The sequence below is a fragment of the Amblyraja radiata genome, chromosome 2, assembly GCF_010909765.2.
Source record: "Amblyraja radiata isolate CabotCenter1 chromosome 2, sAmbRad1.1.pri, whole genome shotgun sequence".
NCBI classification, from domain to species: Eukaryota; Metazoa; Chordata; class Chondrichthyes; order Rajiformes; family Rajidae; genus Amblyraja; species Amblyraja radiata.
Window position 1 is genome coordinate 145807707 of NC_045957.1, and position 27456 is coordinate 145835162.

The 27456-nt window shown below is 45.2% G+C and overlaps 1 protein-coding gene across 1 annotated transcript in view; it reads left to right on the top strand.

The window, feature by feature from the left end:
- The window catches only part of sh3bp5 (SH3 domain binding protein 5), a 61149-nt gene extending 34910 nt beyond the window's left edge, over nt 1-26239 (top strand). Inside the window, exons 4-9 of the mRNA XM_033016873.1 lie at nt 8052-8216; nt 14469-14599; nt 15142-15184; nt 17683-17902; nt 22722-22973; nt 25029-26239. Of these exons, the coding sequence (XP_032872764.1) occupies nt 8052-8216; nt 14469-14599; nt 15142-15184; nt 17683-17902; nt 22722-22973; nt 25029-25198 (981 nt within the window). The 3' untranslated portion in view covers nt 25199-26239. The remainder of the gene's footprint in view (nt 1-8051; nt 8217-14468; nt 14600-15141; nt 15185-17682; nt 17903-22721; nt 22974-25028) is intronic.
- The last annotated feature ends 1217 nt before the right edge of the window (nt 26240-27456 follow it).

A 27456-nucleotide genomic window follows, 5' to 3' on the forward strand; every position in this document is an offset into this window, starting at 1 on the left:
TTGTGACTTTATTTGAAGCAGAAATAATATGTGAATGTAGACAAAAGTGCTGGAGAAACTCAGCGGATGCGACAGCATCTATGGAGAGAAGGAAATGGGCAACGTTTTGGGCTGAAACCCTTCTTCAGACTGATGGGTTTCGGCCTGAAAAGTTGCAGATTTCCTTCGCTCCATAGATGCTGTTGCACCCGCTGAGTTTCTCCAGCACTTTTGTCTACCTAAGATTTTCCAGCATCTGCAGTTCCTTCTTGAACATAATATGTGAATGCTTCATTGAGCATAATTCCAACTGGTAACTACGCACTTCGTCCAAGCATATTATCGCACGCGTCATGCAAACCGTCTTAAATGACCACCTAAACTGTCATTTGGCAACCTAAAAAGCTGTCAAGGTTGCCCGGCTGGCAACAGGGAAAAAAAGTTAAGCGAGAGCCCTGCTAGCGCTCCATAAAGCCCAACAATATTGGAATTGGTGGAGAGGTGGAATATTGCGTTGGGGGACCAGCCCTCCCGTGTGAACATGGGACCCAATGGGTGCCACAGTCTAGTATTCCTCTAAACCTGCCACGTACCCAAAAAAGCTGGTACCCGTCTAATTGTTTCTTAAATGTTTGCCCGCCTCAACCACTTCCTCTGGCAACCCGTACTATACACCCCCATCCTTTGTGGCGAAAAAAGTTACTGCTCAGATTCCTATAAAGTCTTTCCCCCTTCACCTTAAACCTATGCCCTCCGGTTTTCGATTCCTCTACTCTGGGCAAGAGATTATGTACATCCACCCGATGCACATAATGTGCATCCACTCGAGTGACTGTTCAAATCAAGGACACTTTTCACCGCTGCCCATGACCTCCACCGCAATTCAGCCTTCGGCCAGGGGTGGGTCCTTTGCACCATGTTCAATGGCCATCCAATGGACTCGGTTCGAGAGAGTCAGACAGCATCTGGCCCCAGGGAAGTGAGCGGATTATGGCCGGCAGTTCCTAGCTTGATTGGACGCCATGAATCATTTAATGCTCCACCAGAAGATCTTTGGGAACACTTTAAAGAACTTGAGATCTAGCAAATTGGAGGAACAACACCTCACATTTCGCTTAGGCAGCTTATGACACAGTGGTATGAATATTGACTTCAAGTAACCCTTGAATCCCCTCTCTCTCTGCTCCTTCCCCAGCCCAGTTGTCGTACTAGTTTCACTGTCGTCCTGTTGGGTTTCATTGTATGGATATCTCGTTACCACCTAGCCCACAGCCAACAACGGACCATTGTTGGCTCCACCTTTCCTTGATCAACGTTACTTTAGTGCATATCTTTCATTCATTAGTTCTACAGTACCTCTCTATATCACCGTCTATATCACTTGTTTCCCATTCCCCTGAGTCTGAAGAAGGGTATTGGCCGGAAACGTCACCCATTCCTTCTCTCCAGGGATGCTGCCTGACCCGCTGAGTTACTCCAGCATTTTGCGACTATCTACAGGTTGAGGACCATTTAGGGAGAATGTCAGAGCAGATTCTCAGTGTGCTGTAGAATCTTTTAGTTGAGGCTGCACTACACAATGTAAGCATCTCACAGGCTCTGATTCTGCAAATTATGTCTTTATAACAATGTCCAGGGTTCTGTTGCACAATGAAACATCTATTGGGAGGTTTGAAGCACCTTTATTGTGAAATTGCACCATTTCTAATAAATAAGCACCAGATCTAGATCCCTTGGTTACCCTATGACATTACTGTCTGTGAGCACCTGTATTGAATAGTGTGCAAATTCTGCTTTAAACCCCCCCCCCCCCTGCAACCTGCCATTATTTGTCTTGTGTCTCTCCTTCGATCTGTCATCTCCGCGCCCCCTCCCACTTACAATAAGCCTGAAGATGGGTCTCAACACAAAACATCACCTATCCATGTTCTCCAGGGATGCTGCTTGACCTGCTGAGTTATGCCCCTGTCCCACTTAGGAAACCTGAATGGAAACTCTGGAGACTGCGCCCCACCCAAGGTTTCAGTGCGGTTCCCGGAGGTTTTTGTCAGTCTCCCTACCTGCAACCTCCGGCAACCACCTGCAACCTCCGGCAACCACCTGCAACCTCCGGGAACCGCACAGAAACCTTGGGTGGGGCGCAAAGTCTCCCGAGGTTTCCGTTCAGGTTTCCTCAGTGGGACAGGGGCATTACTTCATCATTGTGTGTCCTTTTAAAGTCATAGAGTCATACAGTATGAAAACGGGCTCTAATGTCCAACTTGTCCACGCTGACCAACATGCCCCTTCTAAATTAGTACCACCTGCCTGCGTTTGGCCCATATCCTTATAAACCTTTTTGACTTTGTGGATTAATCAGCAGTAGACTGGATGAGATGAATGACCTACTTCTGTATCTGTGACCTATGAACTTATCTGCAGTCCCTTGTTTCTACAAAAGACACCTTTTATCCTACAGAATGGCAAGTGAGATGACTGATGCATTGGTTTCTGATTCTTTTTTAAACATTTCTAGTTTGGGGGGGGTAAGTTCCCATTAAATTGAAAAATTATAAATATATCTCTTCTATTCAAACAGAGGAAGGCAGTAAACTGCAGGAAACATAGTGTAACATCCGTCATGGAGAATATGCTGAAAGGGTTATGGTGAAATAAGTTATTTAGGAAAAAATAAGGTAATTGGGCAAAGTCAACGTGATTTTGTGAAAAGAAAATTATGATTGAGCAATTTGTCAGAAATTGGGGGAAGAAGTAAAATGCTGCGGGGAATGGGGAACTAGTGGATGTTAGATTTTCAGACAGCATTTCGAACATCGAACATAGAAAGTACAGCACAAGAACTGGCCCTTGCACCCAGAATGCTTGTGCCGAACATGACGCCAAGTTAAACTGATCTCATCTGCCTGTACACGACCCATATCCCTGTATTCTCTGCCCTTCCATGTGCCTATCTAAAAGCCCCTAAAATGCTGCTATCATATCTGCCTCCACCACCACCCCTGCCAATACATTCCAAGCCCCCATTTGTCTCTGTAAAATAAAACTTGCCCCAAACAGCTCCACTAAACTTTCCCCATCTCACCTTATAGTTATGCCCTCTAGTGTTGTACATTTCCACCCTGGGAAAAAGATTCTGACTGTTGACACTATCTATCGCCTCAGCGCAGAGGGAGAAGAGGAGGGAAGAGACAGTAACCCTAAGATTTTTGCCTCCACCACAGTGAGGAGGTGCTTGGAGGATACACTGTGGTGGTGTTAATTTGTGTTTTTTGTTGTTTATTATTGTATGATTGTATGTATGACTGCAGGCACGAAATTTCGTTCAGACCGTAAGGTCTGAATGACAATAAAGGTATTCAATTCAATTCAATTCAATTCAATTATAGCAATCACAATTAAAAAAAACATTTGGTAAAGACTATTGCAGAAAATGAAAGCTCACAGTTCAGGAGGGAACATGTTGGTGTTGCTAAAGGATTGGTGAGCAGGAAACAAAACGTGGGCATAAAACGTTTTTTCTTTGTGATTGGCAAGTTGTAACATGGGATGTGTCACAGGGATCAGGCTTGGGCCTCAAACTTTGCCAAGTTTATATGTGACTTGGATTTGTGATGATATGTAGGAAAATAAGTTGTGAAGAGGATGTTCCTAATCTGAGGAAGGACATTCTTGCCATAGAGGGAGTACAGAGAAGGTTCACCAGACTGATTCCTGGGATGTCAGGACTTTCATATGAAGAAAGACTGGATAGACTCGGCTTGTACTCACTAGAAAATCGAAGATTGAAGGGGGATCTTATTGAAACTTACAAAATTCTTAAGGGGTTGGACAGGCTAGATGCAGGAAGATTATTCCCGATGTTGGGGAAGTCCAGAACAAGGGGTCACAGTTTAAGGATAAGGGGGAAATCTTTTAGGACCGAGATGAGAAAAACATTTTTTACACAGTGGTGAATCTCTGGAATTCTCTGCCACAGAAGGTAGTTGAGGCCAGTTCATTGGCTATATTTAAGAGGGAGTTAGATGTGGCCCTTGTGGCTAAAGGGATCAGGGGGTATGGAGAGAAGGCAGGTACAGGATACTGAGTTGGATGATCAGCCATGATCATATTGAAAGGCGGTGCAGGCTCGAAGGGCTGAATGGCCTACTCCTGCACCTATTTTCTATGTTTCTATGTTAGGAGGCTGCACGGAGTTATAACTGGAAGATAGACCCAAAATGCTGCAGTAACTCAGCAGGACAGGCAACATCTCTGGAGGGAAGGAATGGGTGACATTTCGGGCCAAGACCCCTCAGATACTGAAGTCTGAAGAAGGGTCTCAACCTGAAATGTTACCCAGAGATGCTGCCTGCCCCGCTGAGTTACTCCAGCATTTTGTGTCGATGTTCGATGTAAACCAGCATCTGCAGTTCCTTCCTACACATGGGGTTATAAATAGGTTCAGTGAACATGTAAAGATTTGACAAGTGGAGTACAATATTGTAAAAAAAATGGAATTATCTAAATAATGAGGGGATGCCAAGCTCCAGGATACAGTGGGATCTGGTTCCAAGCTCAAGATTCTCAAAAGGCTAGCGTGCAGGAAGAGCACAGAATTAGGAAAGCTAAAAGAACGTTATTGTTAATTGCCGGGGGAATTCAATAGAAAAGTAAGGAGTTTATTGTTTCAGTTATTTAGGGCGAAGGTGAGAACATATCTTGAGCACTGTGGATAATTCTGGTATCGTTATTTAAGAAAGAACTTTGTTAGATTGGAAAAAGTTAAAATAAGTTTTGAAATGGGTGAGTTGTCATAAACGTTGAATTTTGAAGAGAGTCAAGCATACTTGGTTTGGAGAGTTTGTGAGAGGTTGGATAAGGAAATTATGGTTCTTGTGGGATAATCTAGACATAAGCATGTATTAAAAATAAGAGCATTTTCTCCCGATCTTTGCAAATTTATGATGGAGATGAGGCAAATATTTTTAAAAATAGTTTTAAGGCAGATGTGGAGGAAAACAGTCATAGAGTCATACAGCGTGGAAGCAGGCCCTTTCGTTCCACTTGCCCACACCGACCAACACGTCCCATCTACACTAGTCCCACCTGCCTGCCTTTGCTCCATATCCCTCTAAACCTGTCATATCTATGTACCTGTCTAAATGTTTTTTAAATGTTGCGATCGTCCCCACCTCAACTACTTCCTCAAGCAACTTGTTCCATGCGCCCAACACCCATTGTTAAAAATGTACCCCTCTGGTTCCTATTAACTCTTTCCCCCACACCTTAAACCAATGTCCTAAGGTCATAAGTTCATACATGATGGGAGCAGAATTAGGCCATTCGGCCCATCAAGTCTACTCTGCCTCTCTATCTCTCCCTCCTCACCCCATTCTTCTACCATCTCCCCCTAACCCTTGATACCCACATTAATCAAGAATCTATCTATCTCTGCCTTAAAAATATCCACTGACAGCCTCCACAGCTTTCTGTGGCAAAGAATTCCACAGATTCACCACCCTCTGACTAAAGAAATTCCTTCTCATCTCCTTCCTAAAAGAACATTCTTTAATTCTGAGGCTATGACCTCTAGTCCCAGACACTCCCACTAGTGGAAACATCCTCTCCACATCCACTCTATCCAAGTCTTTCACTATTCTATGTTTCAATGAGGTCCCCCCTCATTCTTCTAAACTCCAGCGAGTACAGGCCCAGTGCCGTTAAATGCTCATCATATGTTAACCTACTCCATAACCCCTTACACCCTTATTAATCGTGGATCTACCTATCTCTGCCATAAAAATATCCATTGACTTGGCCTCCAAAGAATTCCACAGATTCACCACCGTCTGACTAAAGAAATTCCTCCTCAACTCCTTCCTAAAGGAAGTCCTTTAATTCTGAGGCTGTGACCTCTCGTCCTAGACTCTCCCACTAGTGGAAACATCCTCTCCACATCCACTCTATCTAGGCCTTTCACTATTCGGTACGCCACCCACATCCTTCTAAACTCCAGAGAGTTCAGGCCAAGTGCTGTCAAACGCTCATCATATGTTAACCCACTCATTCCTGAGATCATTCTTGTAAACCTCCTCTGGACCCTCTCCAGAGCCAGCACATCCTTCCTCAGATAAGATGCCAAAAATTGCTCACAATATTCCAAATGCCGCCTTACCAGTGCCTTTTAGAGCCTCAACATTACATCCCTGTTTTTGTATACAAGCCCTCTCAAAATAAATGCGAGCATTGAGTTTGCTTTCTTTACTACCGATTTGACTTACAGATTAAGTTTTTGGGAATCCTGCACCAGCACTCCCAAGTCCCTTTGCACCTCCAATTTCTGGATTCTCTGCACCTAGAAACTAGTCCACGTCTTTATTCCTATTACCCAAATCCATAATTCCACACTTTGCTACACTATATCCCATCTGTCACTTGTCTGACCACTCTCCCAAACTGTCCGTGTCCTCCTGCAGAGTCCCTGCTTTCTCTACACTACCTGCCCCTCCACCTATTTTCGTATCATCAGGTGTCATCATATTTTTGTGTCCTCTGGTTCTCGATTCCCTTACTCTGGGCGAGAGACTGTGCGTTTACCCAATCTATTCATGATTTTAACCATCTGTAGATCACACCTCATCGTCCTGCACTCCAAGGAATCGGGTTTCGCCTGCTCAACCTCTCCCTACAGCTCAATCCCTCGAGTCCTGGCAACATCCTGGTAAATCATCTCTGTGCCCTTTTCGAGCTTGACAACATCTTTCCTATCACATGGTGCCCAAAACTGAGCAGGATACTCGTAATGTGGTCTTGCTGATGTCTTATACAACTGCAACATAATACTTGATAAGCAAGTTGTGAAAGATTGCCACAGGTAGCTGGAAATGTGGAAGTGCAGCTGCAATCTGATCCAGTGCGATTGATTAATTGGTTGAGTGGGATTAAGGGGTGAATGGCCTGTTATTGTTCCTCATTTGCATGCTTGTATGTGCTCTAGAAATACTTGGAATGTTCTAAAGTGTTTTACACATCCTACTGAATAAATTGATAAATACTGGGGATAGTATTTGATAAATCAGTAGGTCAGGGCGCGTCTGAGGAGAGGTGAGGTCAGTCTTCAGCCTGAACATTCTGATCGTATTTACTGTTAGAATAAAGGGGAGGTCATTTAAGACTGAGGTGAGAAAAAACTTTTTCACCCAGAGAGTTGTCAATTTATGGAATTCCCTGCCACAGGGGGCAGTGGAGGCCAAATCACTGGATGGATTTAAGAGAGAGTTAGATAGAGCTCTAGGGGCTAGTGGAGTCAAGGGATATGGGGAGAAGGCAGGCACGGGTTATTGATAGGGGACGATCAGCCATGATCACAATGAATGGCGGTGCTGGCTCGAAGGGCCGAATGGCCTCCTCCTGTACCTATTTTCTATGTTTCTATGTTTCTATTTCCTTTTACAGCCAAGAATGAGGTGAAACTCCAGTTGTTTTAGGCATTTGGTGAAGCATTGATAACGTTTCAGGATAAAGTTGCTCTGCCCTTTTATGTTATGCCATATTTTTCACATATTGAAGGGTGTTTTGATTTAATGTTGCATCCACATAACAAAGCTGACAGTTGCAGAAGAAACTGTCATTTCTGCATGAATACTGGGCCTCTAAACCCTGATTACTTAGAAATAATTGGTGAAGCCTTTATCCTTGTATTCGTCTAGAAAAGTAAACTAGTTTATGTAATTTAAAACGGATGTATAAACTTTTTTTTTTAAATGTAGAGAGCATTGAAACAGGCCCTTCAACCCACTGAGTCCTTGCTGACCAACGATCCCCGTACACTAGCACTATCCTACACACTAGGGACAGTTTACAATCTTTACCGAAACCAAATTAACCTACAAACATGTACGTCTTTGGAGTGTGGGAGAAAACCCGAGCACCCGGAGAAAACCCACGTGGTCACAGGGAGAACGTACAAACTCTGTACAGACAGCACCAGTCAGGATTGAACCCAGGTGGACTAGAAGGGCCGAGATGGCCTGTTTCCGTGCTGTAATTGTTATATGGTGAATGATTTTGCCGTGACATTAATTCCCCCACAGGCCCAGTTGGAGGCCCAGAAAGCCACCCAGGATTTTCAACGCGCCACGGAGGTGTTGCGGGCAGCCAAGGAAACGATTGCTCTGGCCGAACAGAGGCTGCTGGAAGATGAAGAGCGTCAGTTTGATTCAGCGTGGCAGGAGATGCTTAATCACGCAACACAGCGGGTAAGTTAAACCCTAACGTGGCCCGTAAATACTCTGCCTGCATGTACATGCTAGAAGCATGTACTCTGCATCCATTCCCAGATCTAAGGCCTGATAGAGTCATTGAGTCGTACATCAAGGGATCAGGCCCTTCGGCCCAACTTCCCATTGCCAGCGGACAATTTACAGAAGCCAATTAACTTAGAAAACCTGGATTTTGGAATTTTGGAATGTGGGAGGAAACCGGAGGATACCCGTGCAGTCACAGGAAGAACTTACAAACTCCACACAGACAGCACCTACAGTTAGGATCAAACCCAGGTCTCTGGTGCTGTAAGGTGGGAACTCTACCATTGTGTCATGTGGTATAATGATTTAAAAAAATATATCGATATTACCTTCAGTGGATATAATAAATGGGGGCAGAGGAAATGAATGCTTTTAAATCTTTATTTCCTAGTTTTGGAATAATGTGTTGGTAGCCTCCCCCCCCCCCCCCCCCCCCCCCCCCCCCCCCCCCCCCTCCCCCTCCCCCTTCCCCTTCCCACACCATTCCAGTTACAATCCAATCAGATGGAGTAAGAACGGGACCCTTCTAACCCCAGTTGTAGAGTGGAATGCATTATTGAAAAGATTGGATACTGATCCTTGTGACTGTCCTCGCCTCCTCCGGAAACGTTGTTATCAGAGTAAAAGTGACTTCAAGGGAAAGATCAACATTAGCATGGTGCTGGCACAGCAAGATCCAGACTATCTGGTGTTTGGCCCACGGCTCAAAGCCCAGTAGAACAATATTTATCATACATACAATCTCCTTGTGTGGAAGGTGGCCATTCAGTCCACGGCAGCTCTGTCTCAGGATCTGGCCCTCCTGCGCTTTCAGGTCCCTTTGGACAATGCATTTGTTCCAACTCGCTGCAATAACATAGACAGCAGAGAGGCAGGGATAATCTCTTTTCTCAACTTGCTTAAACCGGTTAATTGAGACACAAGCGACTGCAGGTGCTGGAAACCTAAGTAAAACTCAGTGCTGGAGGAACTCAGTGGGTTATGCAGCATCTGGGGAGGGAATGGACAGGTGACGTCTTTTGGTTTGGGCTCTTCTTCAGTCTGAAGAAGGGTCCTGAACAGAAATGTATTTTGTCCTTGGATAATGATTCTCTTCCCAGTTGCATTAACTTATTAAAGTAATTGTGACCATTATTGAATTTCTTGGAACTCTCTGCTTCTAGGAGAACAATTGTGGTCTTCGGGTGGGTGTTGTTCTAATCCGAGTTGCACTTCAAGAATGTGTCTTTTTTAATTCTATGACTTGTGTTCTGCTTCCATAATCTATGGGAGGAAATTAATCCGATTGGTTTCTCGGCACAAGCTTTGCCTTCTGAGTAATATCTAGAATTTGCAATGTACCATCCCCAGTTGCTAGCCGAGACTGGCTTCCAAATATATGGCCATTAAGGCATAGAAATAATTTTATGAACAATGCCAATACTAGTTGGTTGTCTGTGGCATTTGGTTCTATGTTAATCAAACATTTTGTAAAGCTCTTTAACTTATGTCAGTGACGTAACATAACATGTTCTTGCTTTATCAGACCAGTGACTAAGAAAGAGGAAATCCTCATATTGTACTGAGTCATTGAGAGGAATTTCTTCATCTACTTTTCATGTGATAGGAGCAGAATTAGGTCATTTGGCCCATCAAGTCTACTCTGCCATTCAATCATTGCTGATCTATCTCACCCTCCTAACCTCATTCTCCTGCCTTCTCTGCATAACCTGACACTCGTACTAATCAAGAATCTATCTATCTCTGCCTTAAAAACATCCAGACTTGGCCTCCACAGCCTTCTGTGGCAATGAATTACACAGATTCACCACCCTCACAAAATAAATTCCTCCTCATCTCCTTCCTAAAGGAACGTCTATTAATTCAGAGGCTATGACCTCTGGTCCTAGACTCTCCCACTAGTGGAAGCATCCTCTCCACATCCACTATATCCAGGCCTTTCACTATTCTGTGAGTTTCTTCCTCCCTAGTTAATAAATGCCACCTGTCAGTGTAGGGACTTTCAAGGGATTGATGCGGCGGTTGAAGAAATTACATTCCCTTGAAATGTCTGAATGGTTTCGACCCGAAACATCACTTATCCATTTCCACCAGAGATGCTGCCTGACCTTCTGAATTACTCCAGCACTTTGTGTCCTTTCACCTGGCAGCTGAGGTGGCTTGAACCAGGATTGAAGTTAATAAATTCATAGGTTTTAGGGGCAGAATTAGGCCATTTGGCCCCATCAAGCCTACTCCGCCATTCAATCATGGCTGATCTATCTGTACATCTCAACCCCATTCTCCTGCCTTCGCCCCATAACCCCTGACACCCGTACTAATCAATAATCTGTCTCTCAGCCTTCAAATATCTATTGACTTGGCCTCCACAGCTGTCTGTGGCAATGAACTCCACTCTCACGACAAAGTTACTGCAATTTAGAATTGAGATGAGTGAATTGTGATCTCCCAGGATATTGAACCTCTGAAATTTACTGAGACTGACTACCCCCCCCCCCCCAATCTCTGCACATTCCTATTCTTTTCAACTTCACTTTAAATTCATGTTTCATGTATCTTGTGTTGGCAGATTAATTTCCCTTCTGGGATTAATAAAGGTCTATTAATCCCTGAAAAGTGGGGCAGGAATGCGAGTCAAAATAGGTCTGCCTTTTACAGTGTAGGAAAGAACTGAAGGTGCTGGTTTAAATCACAGGTAGACACATAAATGCTGGAGTAACTCAGCAGGACAGACAGCATCTCTGAAGAGAAGGATCAGTCTGAAGAAGGGTCTCGATCCGAAACGTCACTCATTCCTTCTCTCCAGAGATGCTGCCTGTCCCGCTGAGTTACTCCAGCATTTTGTGTCAACCTGCTTCTTACAGTCTTGTGCCCAAAACATGGGGTTTGCCCCTCTGTTGGCAGGAAGGCTGAGAAAACAATGCTATGTTGCATGGCGAAGACTGAAAGTCTTCACCCTGGCCATTCCCTCTTCTCTCTTCTAGGATCTCGAAAGCTCGGACGCCCAGATTTAAGAACGGTATCTTCCCAACCTGAAGGGGTGGTACAATGGTGCAGTGGTAGAGATGCTGCCTCACAGGCTGAAGTAACTCAGGAAAACATAGATAGCTGACGTTTTGGGTTGGGACCTTCTTCAGACTCACATCAGACTCTACCCAAAACGTCACCTATCCATGTTTAACTGAGATCCATCCTGACCTGTTGAGTTGCTTCAGCGCTTTGTGTCTCCGTTACTGATTTTAAATTTATTACATTATTGATTGTTGATTTTATTTATGTGTTATTACATTAATGTGCCTGTAAAGCTGCAGCAAGTAAGAATTTAATTGTCCATACATGACAATTAGACACTCTTGACTACTTCGATACATGATGAAGTATGATACATGATGACTTGACTTGACTTGACTTGAAATGTGTGCAAGTAGGCCCACTTCCTAGATTCTAATTAAAACTTGAACATTACAAGTTGTGGGTAAGTTTCCATGGAATTCCTGACCTCAACATAATTATCTATCAATGCAGAGCAGAAAAGCAGAAATCCACCGCACGTCTTGAGTGACTCACTTTCAATCATTACACATGTGCCCACACTTTTAGTTTAGTTACAGCAGGGAAACAGGCCCCATGGCCCAATGTTTCCGTGCCGACCAGTGATTCCTGCACACTTACACTGTCACTCACTCTGGGGACAATTTACAATTATACCAAGCAAATTAACCAATAAATCTGGTTTAACATATAGCATCTGATTTAGCATCTGGTTTAACATAAAACATATTTAAAAAAATAGGTGCAGGATTAGGCCATTCGGCCAAAGAACAGTGAATGGTTCTGACGTTTTAATTTCAATGTATAAATAAATATACATGGCAGCACAGTGGTGCCTCGCAACTCCAGAGACCCGAGTTTGAACAAGACCTCAAATGTTTTTGGTCTCTTCCTTCGGGGGGATGCGACTTCTCTTGTCGTATCCCCCGTGTCCGTCTCCGTCTGCGCCGAGGCCTAATGGCGGAGCTGGCGGCCTCGGAGCTGGGGCAGCGTTCCAGCGGCAACATCGGAGCTGTGGCGTTCCGGCGGCAGCGGCGACTCGGCATCGAAGCTGTGGCGTTCCGGCGGCAGCGGCGACCCGATATCGGAGCTGTGGCGTTCCGGGGGCAGCGGCAGCGGTGACCCGATATCGGAGCTGTGGCGTTCCGGGGGCAGCGGCAGCGGCGACCCGATATCGGAGCTGTGGCGTTCCGGGGGCAGCGGCAGCGGCGACCCGATATCGGAGCTGTGGCGTTCCGGCGGCGACCTGACCTCGGTGGACGACAGCGTCGGGAGCTCACAGGTCGCCTCGGAGCAGAGGGAGAACAAGGAGGGAAGAGACAAGGACTTTAAGATTTTTGCCTTCCATCACAGTGAGGAGGTGCCTGGTGAACTCACTGTGATGGATGTTAAATTTGTGTTTATCTTGTGTTTTTGTCATTTTTATTATATGTATACTGCAAGGCAACGAAATTTCGTTCAGACCAAAGGTCTGAATGACAATAAAGGCTACTTTACTTTACTTGACTTGTCTGTGTGGAGTTTGCACGTTCTCCCTGTGATTGCGTGGGCTTCCTCCGGGTGCATTGGTTTCCTCCCACATTCCAAAGATGTGTGGGTTTGTAGATTTGTAGGTTGCCTTCTATACATTGCCTCTAGTGTGTAGGGGGTGGATGAGAAAGTAGGATAACACAGAACCAGTGTGACTGGGTGATCAACGGTCAGCGTGGACTCAGTGGGCTGCAGGGCCTGTTTCCATGCTGTATCTTTCAATACTTTGTGGGGTTGGATGGGAAGATCAGAGTGCAGAAAGAAATCAAAAGCAGTGTGATTCTTGCAGTTTCTTTTGGGACCAACATTTAAACAAGCTAAGTTTTGATAAGGCAGCATGTACTGTAGCTTCTATAGATCATGGAAAGGACACCTGATTATATTCCTCAGACCTGAACTGGTTATGTCAGCTCCTGCTCCTGGTGTTAGTGGTTAATTGACCACTGACAATTGTGCCAATTGAGTGGCAGAATCTTGAGAGAGTTTATTTTAAAGATACAGGATGGAAACAGGCCCTTCAGTCCACCGAGTCCATGCCGACCATGAAACACCTATTGATAGAAACATAGAAAATAGGTGCAGGAGTAGGCCATTCAGCCCTTTGAGCCAGCATTGCCATTCATTATGATCATGGCTGATCATCCAACTCAGTATCCTGTACCTGCCTTCTCTCCATACCCCCTGATCCTTTTAGCCACATGGGCCACATCTAACTCCCTCTTAAATATAGCCAATGAACTGGCCTCAATTACCTTCTGTGGCAGAGAATTCCAGAGATTCACCACTCTCTGTGTAAAAAATGTTTTTCTCATCTCGGTCCTAAAAGACTTCCCACTTATCATTAAACTGTGACCCCTTGTTCTGGACATCCCCAACATCGTGAACAATCTTCCTGCATCTAGCCTGTCCAACCCCTTAAGAATTTTGTAAGTTTCTATAAGATCCCCCCTCAATCTTCTAAATTCTAGCGAGTACAAGCCGAGTCTATCCAGTCTTTCTTCATATGAAAGTCCTGACATCCCAGGAATCAGTCTGGTGAACCTTCTCTGTACTCCCTCTATAGCAAGAATGTCTTTCCTCAGATTAGGGGACCAAAACTGTACGCAATACTCCAGGTGTGGTCTCACCAAGACCCTGTACAACAGCAGTAGAACCTCCCTGCTCCTATACTCAAATCCTTTTGTTATGATACTAGTTCTATGTTATCCCGCTTTCTCATCCACTCCCTACACATTTGGGCAACTTTACAGTGGCCAATTAGCTGACAAACCCACACGTATTTGGGATGTATGAGGCAACCGGGGGCATCAAAGAGTATCCGCGCAGTCACAGGGAGAACGTGCGAACTTCACAGAGACGGCGCCCGAGGTCGGGATCGAACCCGGGATTCTGCCGCTGTAAAGCATCGCCTCCTCCAGCCGTGCCACCCTCCTAATTGATGAGAATGTGGGGGGAACAGAATGGGATAAATGTAGGTTTAATTTAAATGGTTAGTTGAAAGCCAGTGCAGACTCGATGGGCGAAAGTGGGACAACGGGCTTTTTGTGCAAACTATTTGCAATCGGGTGTTTTTACCGTGCAAATTGGAGCTTACTCATCCAATTAATTTCCTATACTACGTAGGTTATGGAAGCAGAACAGACCAAGACGAGGAGTGAGCTGCTGCACAAAGACACGGCCATGAAGTACAATGCAGCAATGAGCAGGATGAAGCAACTTGAGAAGAAACTGAAGCGAAGCATAAATAAATCCAAGTGAGTTCTGCAATACTCTCTCACCTTCATAAGATCATAAGTCATAGGAGCAGAATTAGGCCATTCAGCCCATTGGGTCTACTCCGCCATTCAATCATGGCTGATCTATCTCTCCCTCCTAACCCCATTCTCCTGTCTTCTCCTCATAACCCCTGACAGCCACACTAATCAAGAATCTATCTATCTCTGCCTTAAAAAATACCCATTGACTTGGCCTCTACAGCCTTCCGTGGCAAAGAATTCCACAGATTCACCACCCTCTGACTAAATAAATTTCTCCTCATCTCCTTCCTAAAGGAACATCCTTTAATTCTGAGGTTATGGCCTCTGGTCCTAGACTCTCCCACTAGTGGAAACATCCTCTCCACATCCACTCAGTTGAAGTCTTTCACTATCCACTATCCTTGTGAATCCAAAATGCTTTCTCCACTCCCCAGTATTCTGCTCTCTACCCAACACATCCACGTGTACTTCAAGGAGTCCAGAAGCTGTGACAGAATGATTTCACTTGTAATAATGTGTATTTTCTGTCTCTTGTGTAGGCCATACTTTGAACTGAAAGCGAAATACTACCTGCAGATGGAGGTGAGCACAGACGTGAAGTTCTCTTCAACTTAGCCAGAATTCAGGGGCAGTATATCTGGTGATAAAAGAAACCCAGATCCTGGGACAGCGACGGGGTGAAATGCAGTTATTTTTGATATGTAAATCATAAATGTACACAATATGTTTGCAAGTATGGTAGCAAATTGAGGAATGCAGTTGAACAGAGGGATCTAGGAATAACTGTGCACAGTTCCCTGAAGGTGGAATCTCATGTAGATAGGGTGGTAAAGGAAGCTTTTGGTGTGCTGGCCTTTATAATTCAGAGCATTGAGTATAGAAGTTGGGATGTAATGTTAAAATTGTACAAGGCATTGGTGAGGCCAATTCTGGAGTATGGTGTACAATTTTGGTCGCCTAATTATAGGAAAGATGTCAACAGAATAGAGAGAGTACTGAGGAGATTTACTAGAATGTTGCCTGGGTTTCAGCAACTAAGTTACAGAGAAATGTTGAACAAGTTAGGTCTTTATTCTTTGGAGCGCAGAAGGTTAAGGGAGGACTTCAATCAATCAATCAATCAATCAACCTTTATTGTCATCTTGCAAGCAACAGTTGTACAGTGCAAAATAAAAAGACGTTTCCCAGGGAATACCGGAGCATCGCACATGAAATTTAAAACATTTCACACATAAAAACAATCCAGTCCCTGATGGAACAGTATAAATAGTTAAAAGCAGGTAAAACAACAACGTTAAAATACAGTAATACAGGGACGACAGATGGCACAATGGGCTAAGTGTTCGGCTGGCAACCGGAAGGTAGCTGGTTCGAATCCCGCTTGCAGTGCATACTGTCGTTGTGTCCTTGGGCAAGACACTTCACCCACCTTTGCCTGTGTGTGTGGATGTAATTATGTGAAGCACTTTGGGGTCAATGCAAATTGACTAAAAATGTGCTATATAAATAAAGAAATTTAATTTTTTTAATTTAAAACCAAAAAAAAACAAAAAAACAAAACAAAATACAGTAAAACCAATCATAAAAATGTCCGGGGCAGCTGATTTGAGTGGCCAGTGCCAGTTATTAAAGTGTCCGTGCCAAGCCGCAGAATCAGGTGACTTGATAGAAGTCTTTAAAATGATGAGAGGGATAGACAGAGTTGACGTGGATAAGCTTTTCCAATTGAGAGTAGGGACGATTCAAACAAGAGGACATGACATGAGAATGAAGGGACAGAAGTTTAGGGGTAACATGAGGAGGAACTTCTTTACTCAGAGAGTGGTAGCTGTGTGGAATGAGCTTCCAGTGGAAGTGGTGGAGGCAGGTTCGATTTTATCATTTAAAAATAAATTGGATAGGTATATGGACGGGAAAGGAATGGAGGGTTATGGTCTGAGTGCGGGTAGATGGGACTAGGTGAGAGTAAGTGTTCGGCACGGACTAGAAGGGCTGAGATGGCCTGTTTCCGTGCTGTAATTGTTATATGGTTATATTATATGGTATAGTCTGTAGGACTACATGCATTAAGGTCGCATTGTCAGTAACATTACGAATAGCGAGAAGGTGGAACTGTTAGAATTCCTCGATGAGGCAATGTAGATGTATTAATGAAATAGATTGGAGCAGATAACACTGATGCACCAGAAGAGAGGAAGCAGAGAGAGATTGCAGAGCCAGAGAGCAGGTGGAATCACCATAGAGCCCCTGGCACCTCTTCCCCAGCACCTCGTTCTCACACCTTTCCCAGCCAACAATGGACCTTTAACGGGCTGCACCCTTCCTTGGTCATCTGTTGCTGCCCCTAATTAGTTCTGGCCATTCCCTACCTCCAGTCCCCCCCACCCACCCCTCTACTTTCCGTTCTGACCCAAAAAGTCACCCATCCATTTTCTTCTGAGATGCTGCCTGACCCGCTGAGTTACTCCGACACTTTGTGTCCATCTACCAGAAGAGAGGATTGATTGTAAATAGGGGCAAAGATATTTGAATAATGCAGAGTAAAGTGAGATGTGGCAAGTAGTGGAGGGGACGAGTATGAATGCTCGCAGTTATATTGGGCCAAATATCTAGTGAACCTGCTGCAGATTCTTTGCAACTTGTATATGTGAAATATAAGTTCCCTTCATTTGATTCTAACCATGAGTTTAAGATCCAAAAATCTTCAGTAACACAGTACAGCAGGCCATTTATATCGAAGATAGACACAAAAAGCTGGAGTAACTCAGCGGGACGGGTAGCATCTCTGGAGAGAAGGAATGGGTGATGTTTTGGGTCGAGACTCTTCAGACTAGTTAGGGATGAGGGAAATGAGAGGTCTGGGTGATGATGTAGAGAGATAAAGAACAATGAATGAAAGATGCAAAAAAGTAACCATGATAAAGGAAACAGGCCATTGTTACCTGTTTGTTAGGAGAAACCGAGCAGTTAGTGCGACATGGATGGGGGAGGGATAGAGAGAGAGAGAGAGAGGGAATGCCGGGGCTACCTGAAGTTGCCGCTGAGTGTAAACTGATTGCTGGTTTAAATCCTCTTGACAGCAACTGAAGAAGAATGTGGATGAACTGCAGACCAAGCTGTCTTCGGCCAAAGGGGAGTATAGAGCTGCCTTGAAGAACCTGGAGATGATCTCTGATGAGATTCACGAGAGGAGGCGTTCCAACGTTATTGGACCCAGAGGGCGAGGGGTTGGTGCTGAGGGAAATGAAAACTCTCTCGAAGATTTATCCAGCCTGAAGACAGACCCCGATGAGTTATCCGGTGAGTCTGGTTATACCCCTGAATCATTGCTTTGTCTCTATGTTACAAGTAACTTTTGTGTTGCTAGGATGTGAAATTCTAACCCACTTCCCATTTTGGTTGCACTTCCAGCTGCAGACACCACTTCTGCATATTGTACACTATTGTACACTATCATCACACTTTCCTTGCTCAAATACTTGGAACTAATACTTGGAAGTAAAGATTCTAAAATTGATTGTGGTTTAGTTTAGAAATACAGCGTGGAATCAGGCCCTGTGGCCCATTGAGTCCGCTCCGACCAGCGATCCCTGCACACTAACGTTATCCACTAGGGACAATTTACAATTTCTCCAAAGCTAATTAGCCTACAAATCTTTGGAGTGTCGGGGGGAAAACTGGAAATCCCGGAGAAAACCCACACATGTCATGGGGAGAACATACAAACTCTGTACAGACAAGCACCCGTGGTCAGGATCGAACCTGGGTCTCTGGCGCTGTAAGGCAGTAACTCTACCGCTGTGCTGCCTGCATGGGTATGGTCAGTATTTAAAAATCTGCCCTTGATGGGAGGTGTAAGGTGAGAGGGGAAAGATTTAATCGGTGTGGGTATATGGAAGCTGCCATTGGAAGTAGCTGATGCAGATATTATAACAACATTTAAAATACATTTTAACAAGACAATGGGTTAGAGGGATATGGGCCAAATGCGGACAAATGGGATAAGCTTAGATGGGGCATTGTGGTCGGCATGAACAGGTTGGGACCATGTGTCTATTTCCATGCTGTATGACTCTAGGCAAGGGAAGCTAGCATTTTAATTTAGTTTAGTTGAGATAGAACTTGGCCTTTGGCCCACTGAGTCTGCACTGACCAACGATTCCCGCACACGAGCACTATCCTCCACACACCCGTGACAATTTACAATTATACCAAGCCAATGAACCAATTAGCCAAGGAAACCGGAGATCCTGGAGAAACCCAGGCAGTCACGGGGAGAACGTACAAATGCCGTGGAGACAGCATTCGTAGTCAGGATCGAACCTGGGTCTCTGGCGCTGTAAGGCAGCAACTCTACCACTTGTGTGCAAAGAGAAAATTCTTAAAAATAAATCCGAGTCCAAAAAGCAGAGTAAATGTTGAATGTGGCTAAAATGCAAGTTGACTGCAAATTAAAGATACCCAACAGACCACAAATATTTACTCACACAATTCGTAGAGCTCACTTTCACACAAGTCGCTGTCAGATTCAATTAACTATTTGATGCCTCGTTGAAATAGAAACAATAGATGTGACCACAAGGTACACAAAATTGCTGGGGAAACTCAGCGGGTGCAGCAGCATCTATGGAGCGAAGGAAATAGGCGACGTTTCGGGCCGAAACCCTTCTTCAGACTGATGGGGGGTGGGAGAAAGAAGGAAAAGGGGAGGAGGGGGAGGAGCCCGAGGGCGGGCGGATGGGAGGGTGGGAGGAGACAGCTAGAGGGTTAAGGAAGAGGAGGAGACAGCAAGGGCTAGCAAAATTGGGAGAATTCAATGTTAATGCCATACGGACGCAAGGTCCCCAGACGGAATATGAGGTGCTGTTCCTCCAATTTCCGCTGTTGCTCACTCTGGCAATGGAGGAGACCCAGGACAGAGAGGTCGGATTGGGAATGGGAGGGGGAGTTGAAGTGCTGAGCCACCGGGAGTTCAGGTAGGTTATTGCGGACTGAGCGGAGGTGTTCGGCGAATCGATCGCCCAACCTACGCTTGGTCTCCCCGATGTAAATCAGCTGACATCTAGAGCAGCGGATGCAGTAGATGAGGTTGGAGGAGATACAGGTGAACCTTTGTCGCACCTGGAACGACTGCTTGGGTCCTTGAATGGAGTCGAGGGGGGAGGTGAAGGGACAGGTGTTGCATTTCTTGCGGTTGCAACGGAAAGTGCCCGGGGAGGGGGTGGTGCGGGAGGGAAGGGAAGAATTGCCGAGGGAGTTGCGGAGGAAGCGGTCTTTGCGGAAGGCAGACATGGGGGGAGATGGGAAGATGTGGCGAGTGGTGGGGTCACGTTGGAGGTGGCGGAAATGGCGGAGGATTATGTGTTGTATTTGGCGGCTAGTGGGGTGACCACAAGGCTTGATTGCTTAATTGTAGCCACACAATTGATGTAACAATGGAGGAGGAACAAAGAGTTGGAGATGATACACAGGGCTGAGCTGCCAAGAAATCTGAGTCGTGTTTAATGTGACTATGAGTGTGCCAGTCAGTGCATTGCTGATCTTCACGTTGCAAATGCAACAACTCATTTTTATACACAGGTCTTAATAGAGAAAAGCATTCCAAAGGGATTTGTAGAACGGGAGCGATCAGTCGGGGTGACCAACACGATACAATAATCAGATTAAATTTGAAGGAATGTACCATTAATCTTAATGTTTGGGTAGGAAGGACCATTTGTGGTTTCATTCATGTGACTTTTGATAAATGCATCACATTGTGTGTTATTTTGAATTACTTTCCGTCGCCCAGCCTTGCAAACACAACGCACGCAAATCATCATTGTTCATTGTTTTACTTCAAACTTGCCTGAACACCACCAATCGTCATTCTCTTGTGAACTGCTGTGCCCATTTTTGGATCTTAGCGAGGGTCTTTCAATAACAATGTGCTATATTGTGTGAATCTGCCCCCAGGGTAAACAATGAAGGGAGTAATTCTGAAGATCTTTGTTTCCGATCTGGAGCAGTGCTTTGTCATCGTGCATTCTGAATCAAAAGTCTGTGCTTTCTGGTCCCACCACTGACGTGTTATCTCAGCTGCCTTCTTCAGTGCAGCATCAGCCTCTGACAGAAGAGGCATCTTTCGGGGAGGCATTCATTGCCACAGACCGCTGTGGTGGCCACATCTTTTTAAAGTATCTTTAAAACGGAATTTCTTGATTAGTAAGGTAGTCAAAGGTTATGGGCAGAAGGCAGGTGAATGGGGTTAAGACTCAAAACATCACCCATTCCTTACCTCCAGAGATGTTGCCTGTCCCGCTGAGTTACTCCAGCATTTTGTGTCTATGGTGTAAACCAGCATCTGCAGTTCCTTCCTACACTATTGTTTTATGTTCTATGTTCAACGTCTCTTCATAAGATCATAAGTTGATAGTAGAATTAGGCCATTCAGCACATCAGGTCTACTCCGCCATTCAATCATGGCTGATCTATCTCTCCATCCGAACCCCATTCTCCTGCCTTCTCCCCATAACCTCATGACACCTGTATTAATGAAAAATCTCTCTATCTCTGCCATAAATATATATACTGATGGCCTCTACAGCATTCTGTGGCAAAGAATTCCACAGATTCACCACCCTCTGACTAAAGAAATTTCTCCTCATCTCCTTCCTAAAAGAACGTCCTTTAATTCTGAAGCTATGACTTCTATTCCTAGACTCTGCCACTAGTGGAAACATCTGCTCCACATCCACTCGATCCAAGCCTTTCACTATTCTGTATGTTTCAACAAGGTCCCCCCTCATTCTTCTCAACTCCAGCGAGTACAGGCCCGGTGCCGACAAACTCTCGTGATATGTTAACTCACACATTCCTGGGATCATTCTTGTAAACCTCCTCTGGACCCTCCCCAAAGCCAGTACATCCATCCTCAGATACGGTGCCCAAAATTGCTCACAATATCTTCCAGAGATGTTTCAAACTTACTTAAAGGACTTTGACACCTGTTGTATGTTCAGAGGGCAGAGGGCAGAGTCCCTTTTTCCTTCCGCCCACAGCATGTAAAAGCATATGTGATTCTGTTCCATTTTGTTTGTAGTTTGTTTGGTTGTCTTTTTGCACAAAGTCCGCGAGCATTGCCACTTTTCATTTCACTGCACATCTCGTATGTGTATGTGACGAATAAACTTGACTTGACTTGATACTGCTTGAGGCATTCTCACCTCGTAACAGACTGCTCTGCCTCATGGCCCTCCTGGATGCAAAGAGTTAACTCACTCGGCTCTTTGAATCCAGAAAAGGTTCAGGCAGGCGAGGACCACGGATATAATTCCTGGCAGCAGGCCAAATCCTGCCTGATGCAGTTCAATGCCTTTCCTTTATATTACATGAAGGGGAACGTCATAGCTCTGAACAGTGTGACTTGCTATATTAACTACAAGAAGGTTGGATAAACTTAGATTATTTTCTCCGGAGCTTTGGAGGCTGAGATGAGACCTGATATACATTTATGAGCAGCATTCATTTGGTAGACAGTCGGAACCTTTTTCCCAGGATGGAAAAATTAATTGAGGAAATTGATTGATTTTGTGAGAGGGAATGATTAAAGGAGATGTGTGGGGCAAGATTTTTTAAACTTGGTGTGGTGGGTGCCTGGAATGTGCTGTCAGGAATGGTGGTGGTGGTAGTTTTAAGAGGTTATTAGACAAATGAATAGGCAGGGACCCGAGAGATTATGGACTATATAAACACAGATGGAATTAGTTTAATTTATCATCATGTTCAGTGCAGCCAATGTGGGCTGAAGAACCTGTTCGTGTATCGTGCTGTTCTGCACTTCCATTTTCTCCACAAATTCATTCCCACACAGGAAATGTATTTGCACATAAAATAGCTAATCTGATATTTGAGGTTGCAATTAAAAGCTCTGTATAATTAAAAACTCTGTACATTGAAACCAGAAAGGGCGAGGAAGACGTCACTAATCCCCTGATCTTCAGTGATCTAGCATTTCATATGTTCTTTTAATTTCTTCATCAAAAGAGATAGTTATGAAATGTACAATCCAGCTAGGTGCTGCACGATGTTGAATTTTTTATGAATTCTAGTTGATATCCCGTAATTCCCTCTTTTCCAGTGACATCTGAGATATTTGATGACGACAATAGCAGCGACCATGTCTCTGAAGATTCGGAGAGTCAGTGTGAGTCCAGTTTAGGCTCCTGCCCAACCAGCCCCTTGGACCAGCCGAACCCCTTTCTTCTGGTGACTCATCCCCCCAGCATGGAGCTGTTGAGCCCACTGTCTGATTGTGCGCCAGGCTCTCCTGTTCTGGGGCCTCGCAGTGAATGCAGCGGAGCTTCCTCTCCCGAGTGTGACGCTGAACGAGGTCAGTGATGCTTTGGGGATTACCTTGGAAGGAAAATATGTCCTCGCCACCCGGCTTGTCCGCAGTCCACTGGGGGAGGCCCGTCGGGCGAGTCGGGCTGACCGGGGCGCGTTCCGGTCTTCGGCGGCGCGGTTGTTCGGCGGGTGGGTCGGGCCTGCGCGGCTCCCCCCCTGGACACTGGGAGGAACTGCAGATGCTGCTTTACACCGAACACCCATTCCTTCTCTCCAGAGATGCTGCCTGACCCGCTGAGTTACTCCAGCATTTTGGGTCTATCTTCTGCCATTCTGCTCGTTACCCAGCAGCTCTTCACATTTCCAATCATCCTACTGCCGATCCCTATTACTCCCTTAGTGGTTAGTGTCTCCCTCGCACCTGCTTCATCTTAAAGACCTGTCCCACTTGCATGCGACTGCATGAGTTTGGCGCGACCAAACGGAAACGGAGTTCATGCGAGGTCCGCGCGTGACGTCATTTGCGTCATACTTACCAATCAGCTGGGCAGGAGGCGGGCCGACTGAATTTGGGCGTCGCACGGCGTTGGGTAGTGACGCCATCACGCAACGCCACACCGGGCGGTGACGTCATCGCGCAACGCCACCCGTTAGGAGAACGCCGTCAAGGCGCTGCGTACGCCGTCAAGATGCTGCGTACGACCGCAATGCGCCTGCGTGCCGACAGGCCGTTGCCGCGCAAAGATTTCGGCCACTGCCAGAATTTCGGAGCCCCGCACAACTCAGCGCTTCTAAGTGGGACCGGCCCCGCGTGGCCATACGGTGCCCGTACGCCTTAAGCGACCACAAGATCGCGTAATTTGCGAGCCAAGGTCGCGTAAGTGGGACAGGCCCTTTAAGCTTGGGCTCCACCCATCTGTGTCCATTTTAGGTCCACACTCAAACCTCATCCTGGTCCTCTTGTCCCAATCTGCCACCAAATGACCAGAGCCCATCACTCAGTCGCTTCTGCGTGTGTCCTTGTCGCCTCTACCGCAGTGCCCCCCCCCCCCCCCCCCCCCCCGGCACCAATTACTCCCGCTTCTCCTCCCCACCATGCGGCCGATTACTGTCACGCATTCCTTGGTTAGTGGCCCCTTCGCTCACGGTTCATTCTACACAATCCCCGCCGGACCACCCTTTCAGAGCCTTCCACTCTGCTTCACCCTGATGCTTCCGATCCCAGCTTGTCTGACCCAAAAAATGCACCCATTCCAGATCCTTGCTGCTTATCCTCGCCGCCTGATACGCCTGAGCCCTATGTGATTCTCTCGCTTTCCGACGCCTCCTCCAGCTTTGCAACAAGAAAGACTGGATAGACTCGGCTTGTACTCGCTGGAATTTAGAAGATTGAGCGGGGATCTTATAGAAACTTCTTAAGGGGTTGGACAGGCTAGATGCAGGAAGATTGTTCCCGATGTTGCGGAAGTCCAGAACAAGGGGTCACAGTTTACGGATCAGGGGGAAGTCTTTTAGGACCGAGATGAGAATGTTTTTTTCCACACAGAGATTGGTGAATCTGTGGAATTCTCTGCCACAGAAAGTAGTTGAGGCTAGTTCATTGGCTATATTTAAGAGGAAGTTAGATGTGGCCCTTGTGGCTAAAGGGATCAGGGGGTATGGAGAGAAGGCAGGTACAGGATACTGAGTTGGATGATCAGCCATGATCATATTGAATGGCGGTGCAGGCTCAAAGGGCCGAATGGCCTACTCCTGCACCTATTTTCTATGTTTCTAAATGCTTCGCATTTCGCACTCCACTTCCAATCGCCCTGGCTGTCCCTGCGGCCGATTACAGTTGCACATTCCTTGGTTAGCTGCCCCTTTGCACGCTCCCTTCCTGCTTCGCAGAAACAGATTACTCTCTGATATTTGTGCTGCTCATTGTAAAGTGTAGATCTGCAATAATGTCATTAAGTTTATTTTTAAACTGAACTACGTTATTTGTTTGACCCCAAAATAAATAAGCTATTTATTTTGGTTATCTATTGTTTGATTGTCATTGGATAAAACAGAATATAATGTACTAATCTTCAATCAATGTTATCTATCATTTGAACAGGGTACAGGGCTGAAGGTGCTGAAAGTACAGACAAACTGATGAATCAACAAAGCATAGACGAGACAGCTCTGAATATTAGAGTAACTCAAATTTCAGTCAAGTGCACCCAGCCACAGGAGAAGCAAATTTCAGGAATAGAAATCTGCAGTTTAGCTGGCTCAACTTCGTAAATAATGATGTGAAGCAACATCTTAAACATGCCAGAAGACATAACCAACGGCTTACTTGCTCACGTATATGGTTAAGGCCTTTGTAATTGCAGTCTGGCTGCAGACTGAAAGGTTTCTTTGAAGCATAGTTGATATTTGTAACTGGGATGAAAAGGAACCAAATGGACACCAGCAAAATATGTACATAGTAATTTGATTTCAGACTGGAGGCCAACTAATAGCAACCAACTTGTGCTGGAGACTCGGATTTGGAGATCCTCTGAATTGATGATCCAGTTGACGACTTACTCGTATATGGCAGAGAAGGAACATGAATCAACAGAGGACACGCTTTGCTCCACTTGTATTGTGTGCGATATTCACATGCGCCACTTAATTATGTCCCTTTTCACACCAAGACCTGTTACATCCTTGTGTTCGAGTGTGCTACTACGTTTGGGGTCTGTAATCCACCTTAGTTTCACACTGTTGAAGATCAGAGCCAAAGGAACCTCTCATGTTTCCTGTTGTTGAGAGAAGGACTTAAAAAAAGCAACTGAACAAAAGCAGAGAAGTGCTGAGAGTACTTCACTTCCTGTGGATAGTGTTTTAACAGGAGCGGTCCGACATGTGGAACGGCAGATTGGCGTCACTGAATTTCATAATCGTTCCTTCATCTCCTCACCCAAGTGGAGGAAACTGAGAATTGTGGAGAAAACTGACCATTGCGATAGAAAGGGCCTTTGGCTGAGAAATTGCTGCATTTTCACATAACTTTAGTTCCTCTGGCCAGCAATTTGCATTAAACTAAGTGCACTACAGGCATCAACAAGGTTTTGCTGCTGGGAATTGACTGTCTGTACAGTTGAAAGGAAAATGGCACGGACTTGGATGTGTGTATTGGGAATCAAGATTCTGAAAACTAGCGGAAACACAAGAGACTGCAGATGGTGGAATTTTGAGCAAAAAAAAAAAAAACTGCTGGAGGAACTCAGTGGGTCAGGCAGCATCTGGGGAGTGAAATGGACATAGAAAACATAGAAAATAGGGGCAGGAGGAGGCCATTCGGCCCTTCGAGCCAGCACCGCCATTCATTGTGATTATGGCTGATCGTTCCCTATCAATATCCCGTGCCTGCCTTCTCCCCATATCCCTTGACTCCACTGACCCCTAGAGCTCTATCTAACTCTCTCTTAAATCCATCCAGTGACTTGGCCTCCACTGCCCTTTGTGGCAGGGAATTCCACAAATTCACAACTCTCTGGGTGAAAAAGTTTTTTCTCACCTCAGTCTTAAATGACCTCCCCTTTATTCTAAGACTGTGGCCCCTGGTTCTGGACTCACACAACATTGGGAACATTTCTCCTGCCTCTAGCTTGTCCAGTCCTTTTATAATTTTATATGGTTCCATAAGATCCTCCCCCCCCCCCCCCCCCATCCTTCTAAACTCCAGTGAAGACAAGCCTAGTCTTTTCAATCTAAATCACAGCTCACATGGATAGTCTGAAAAAGGGTGTGCACCTGAAACATCTGACCATTTTCCTCCACAGATGCTGCCTGACCTGCTGACTTCCTCCAGCACTTTGTGTTTCGTTAAATAAACAGCTCCTGAGTCTTATATCAAGGGAAAAAAAACTCTGGTTTGACAAGAAGCTTTTGCTTTTCACTTGCCAATGGGAAAGCTTGCATGCTTTATATTTATGTTTAAAACATAACATGGTAGATCAATAATCATTAAATACTATTTTGAGTATTAGTTTTTTATACATTTCAGTATTGTAAAATTAAGTCATGTATAATAACCCTTCAACTTTTAATATAGGTTCTGTCATTTAATGTCTCATTGTTTTGAATATATATATATACATACAACTCATCTCTGCATTTGTGTTAATCTATCATGTACCTGTATGGATTTGGACAAGGATTATGCTCTTCAGAGGCAAAGACAAGTTAGTATGAAGACATTCTGACAATCTATCTGATACCTCTACCCTTTCTTGATTTCTTTGTCCCCATTACAGAAGGGACTATCGACTGATGTCTCTTACAAACCTACCGATTTCCAGATATCTGGACTACACTTCTTCCCACTCTGCTTCTTGCAAAGATTCTATCCCCTACTCTCAATTCTTCCGTCCCTGCCGCATCTGTTGTCAATGCGGTTTTCCGTATTAGGACATCAAAGTTGTCCTCATTCTTTAGGGGACATGGGTTCCACCCTTTGTCATGGGTGAGTCCTTCACAAATATCTCCTGTGTCCTGTAATTCTGCTCTCC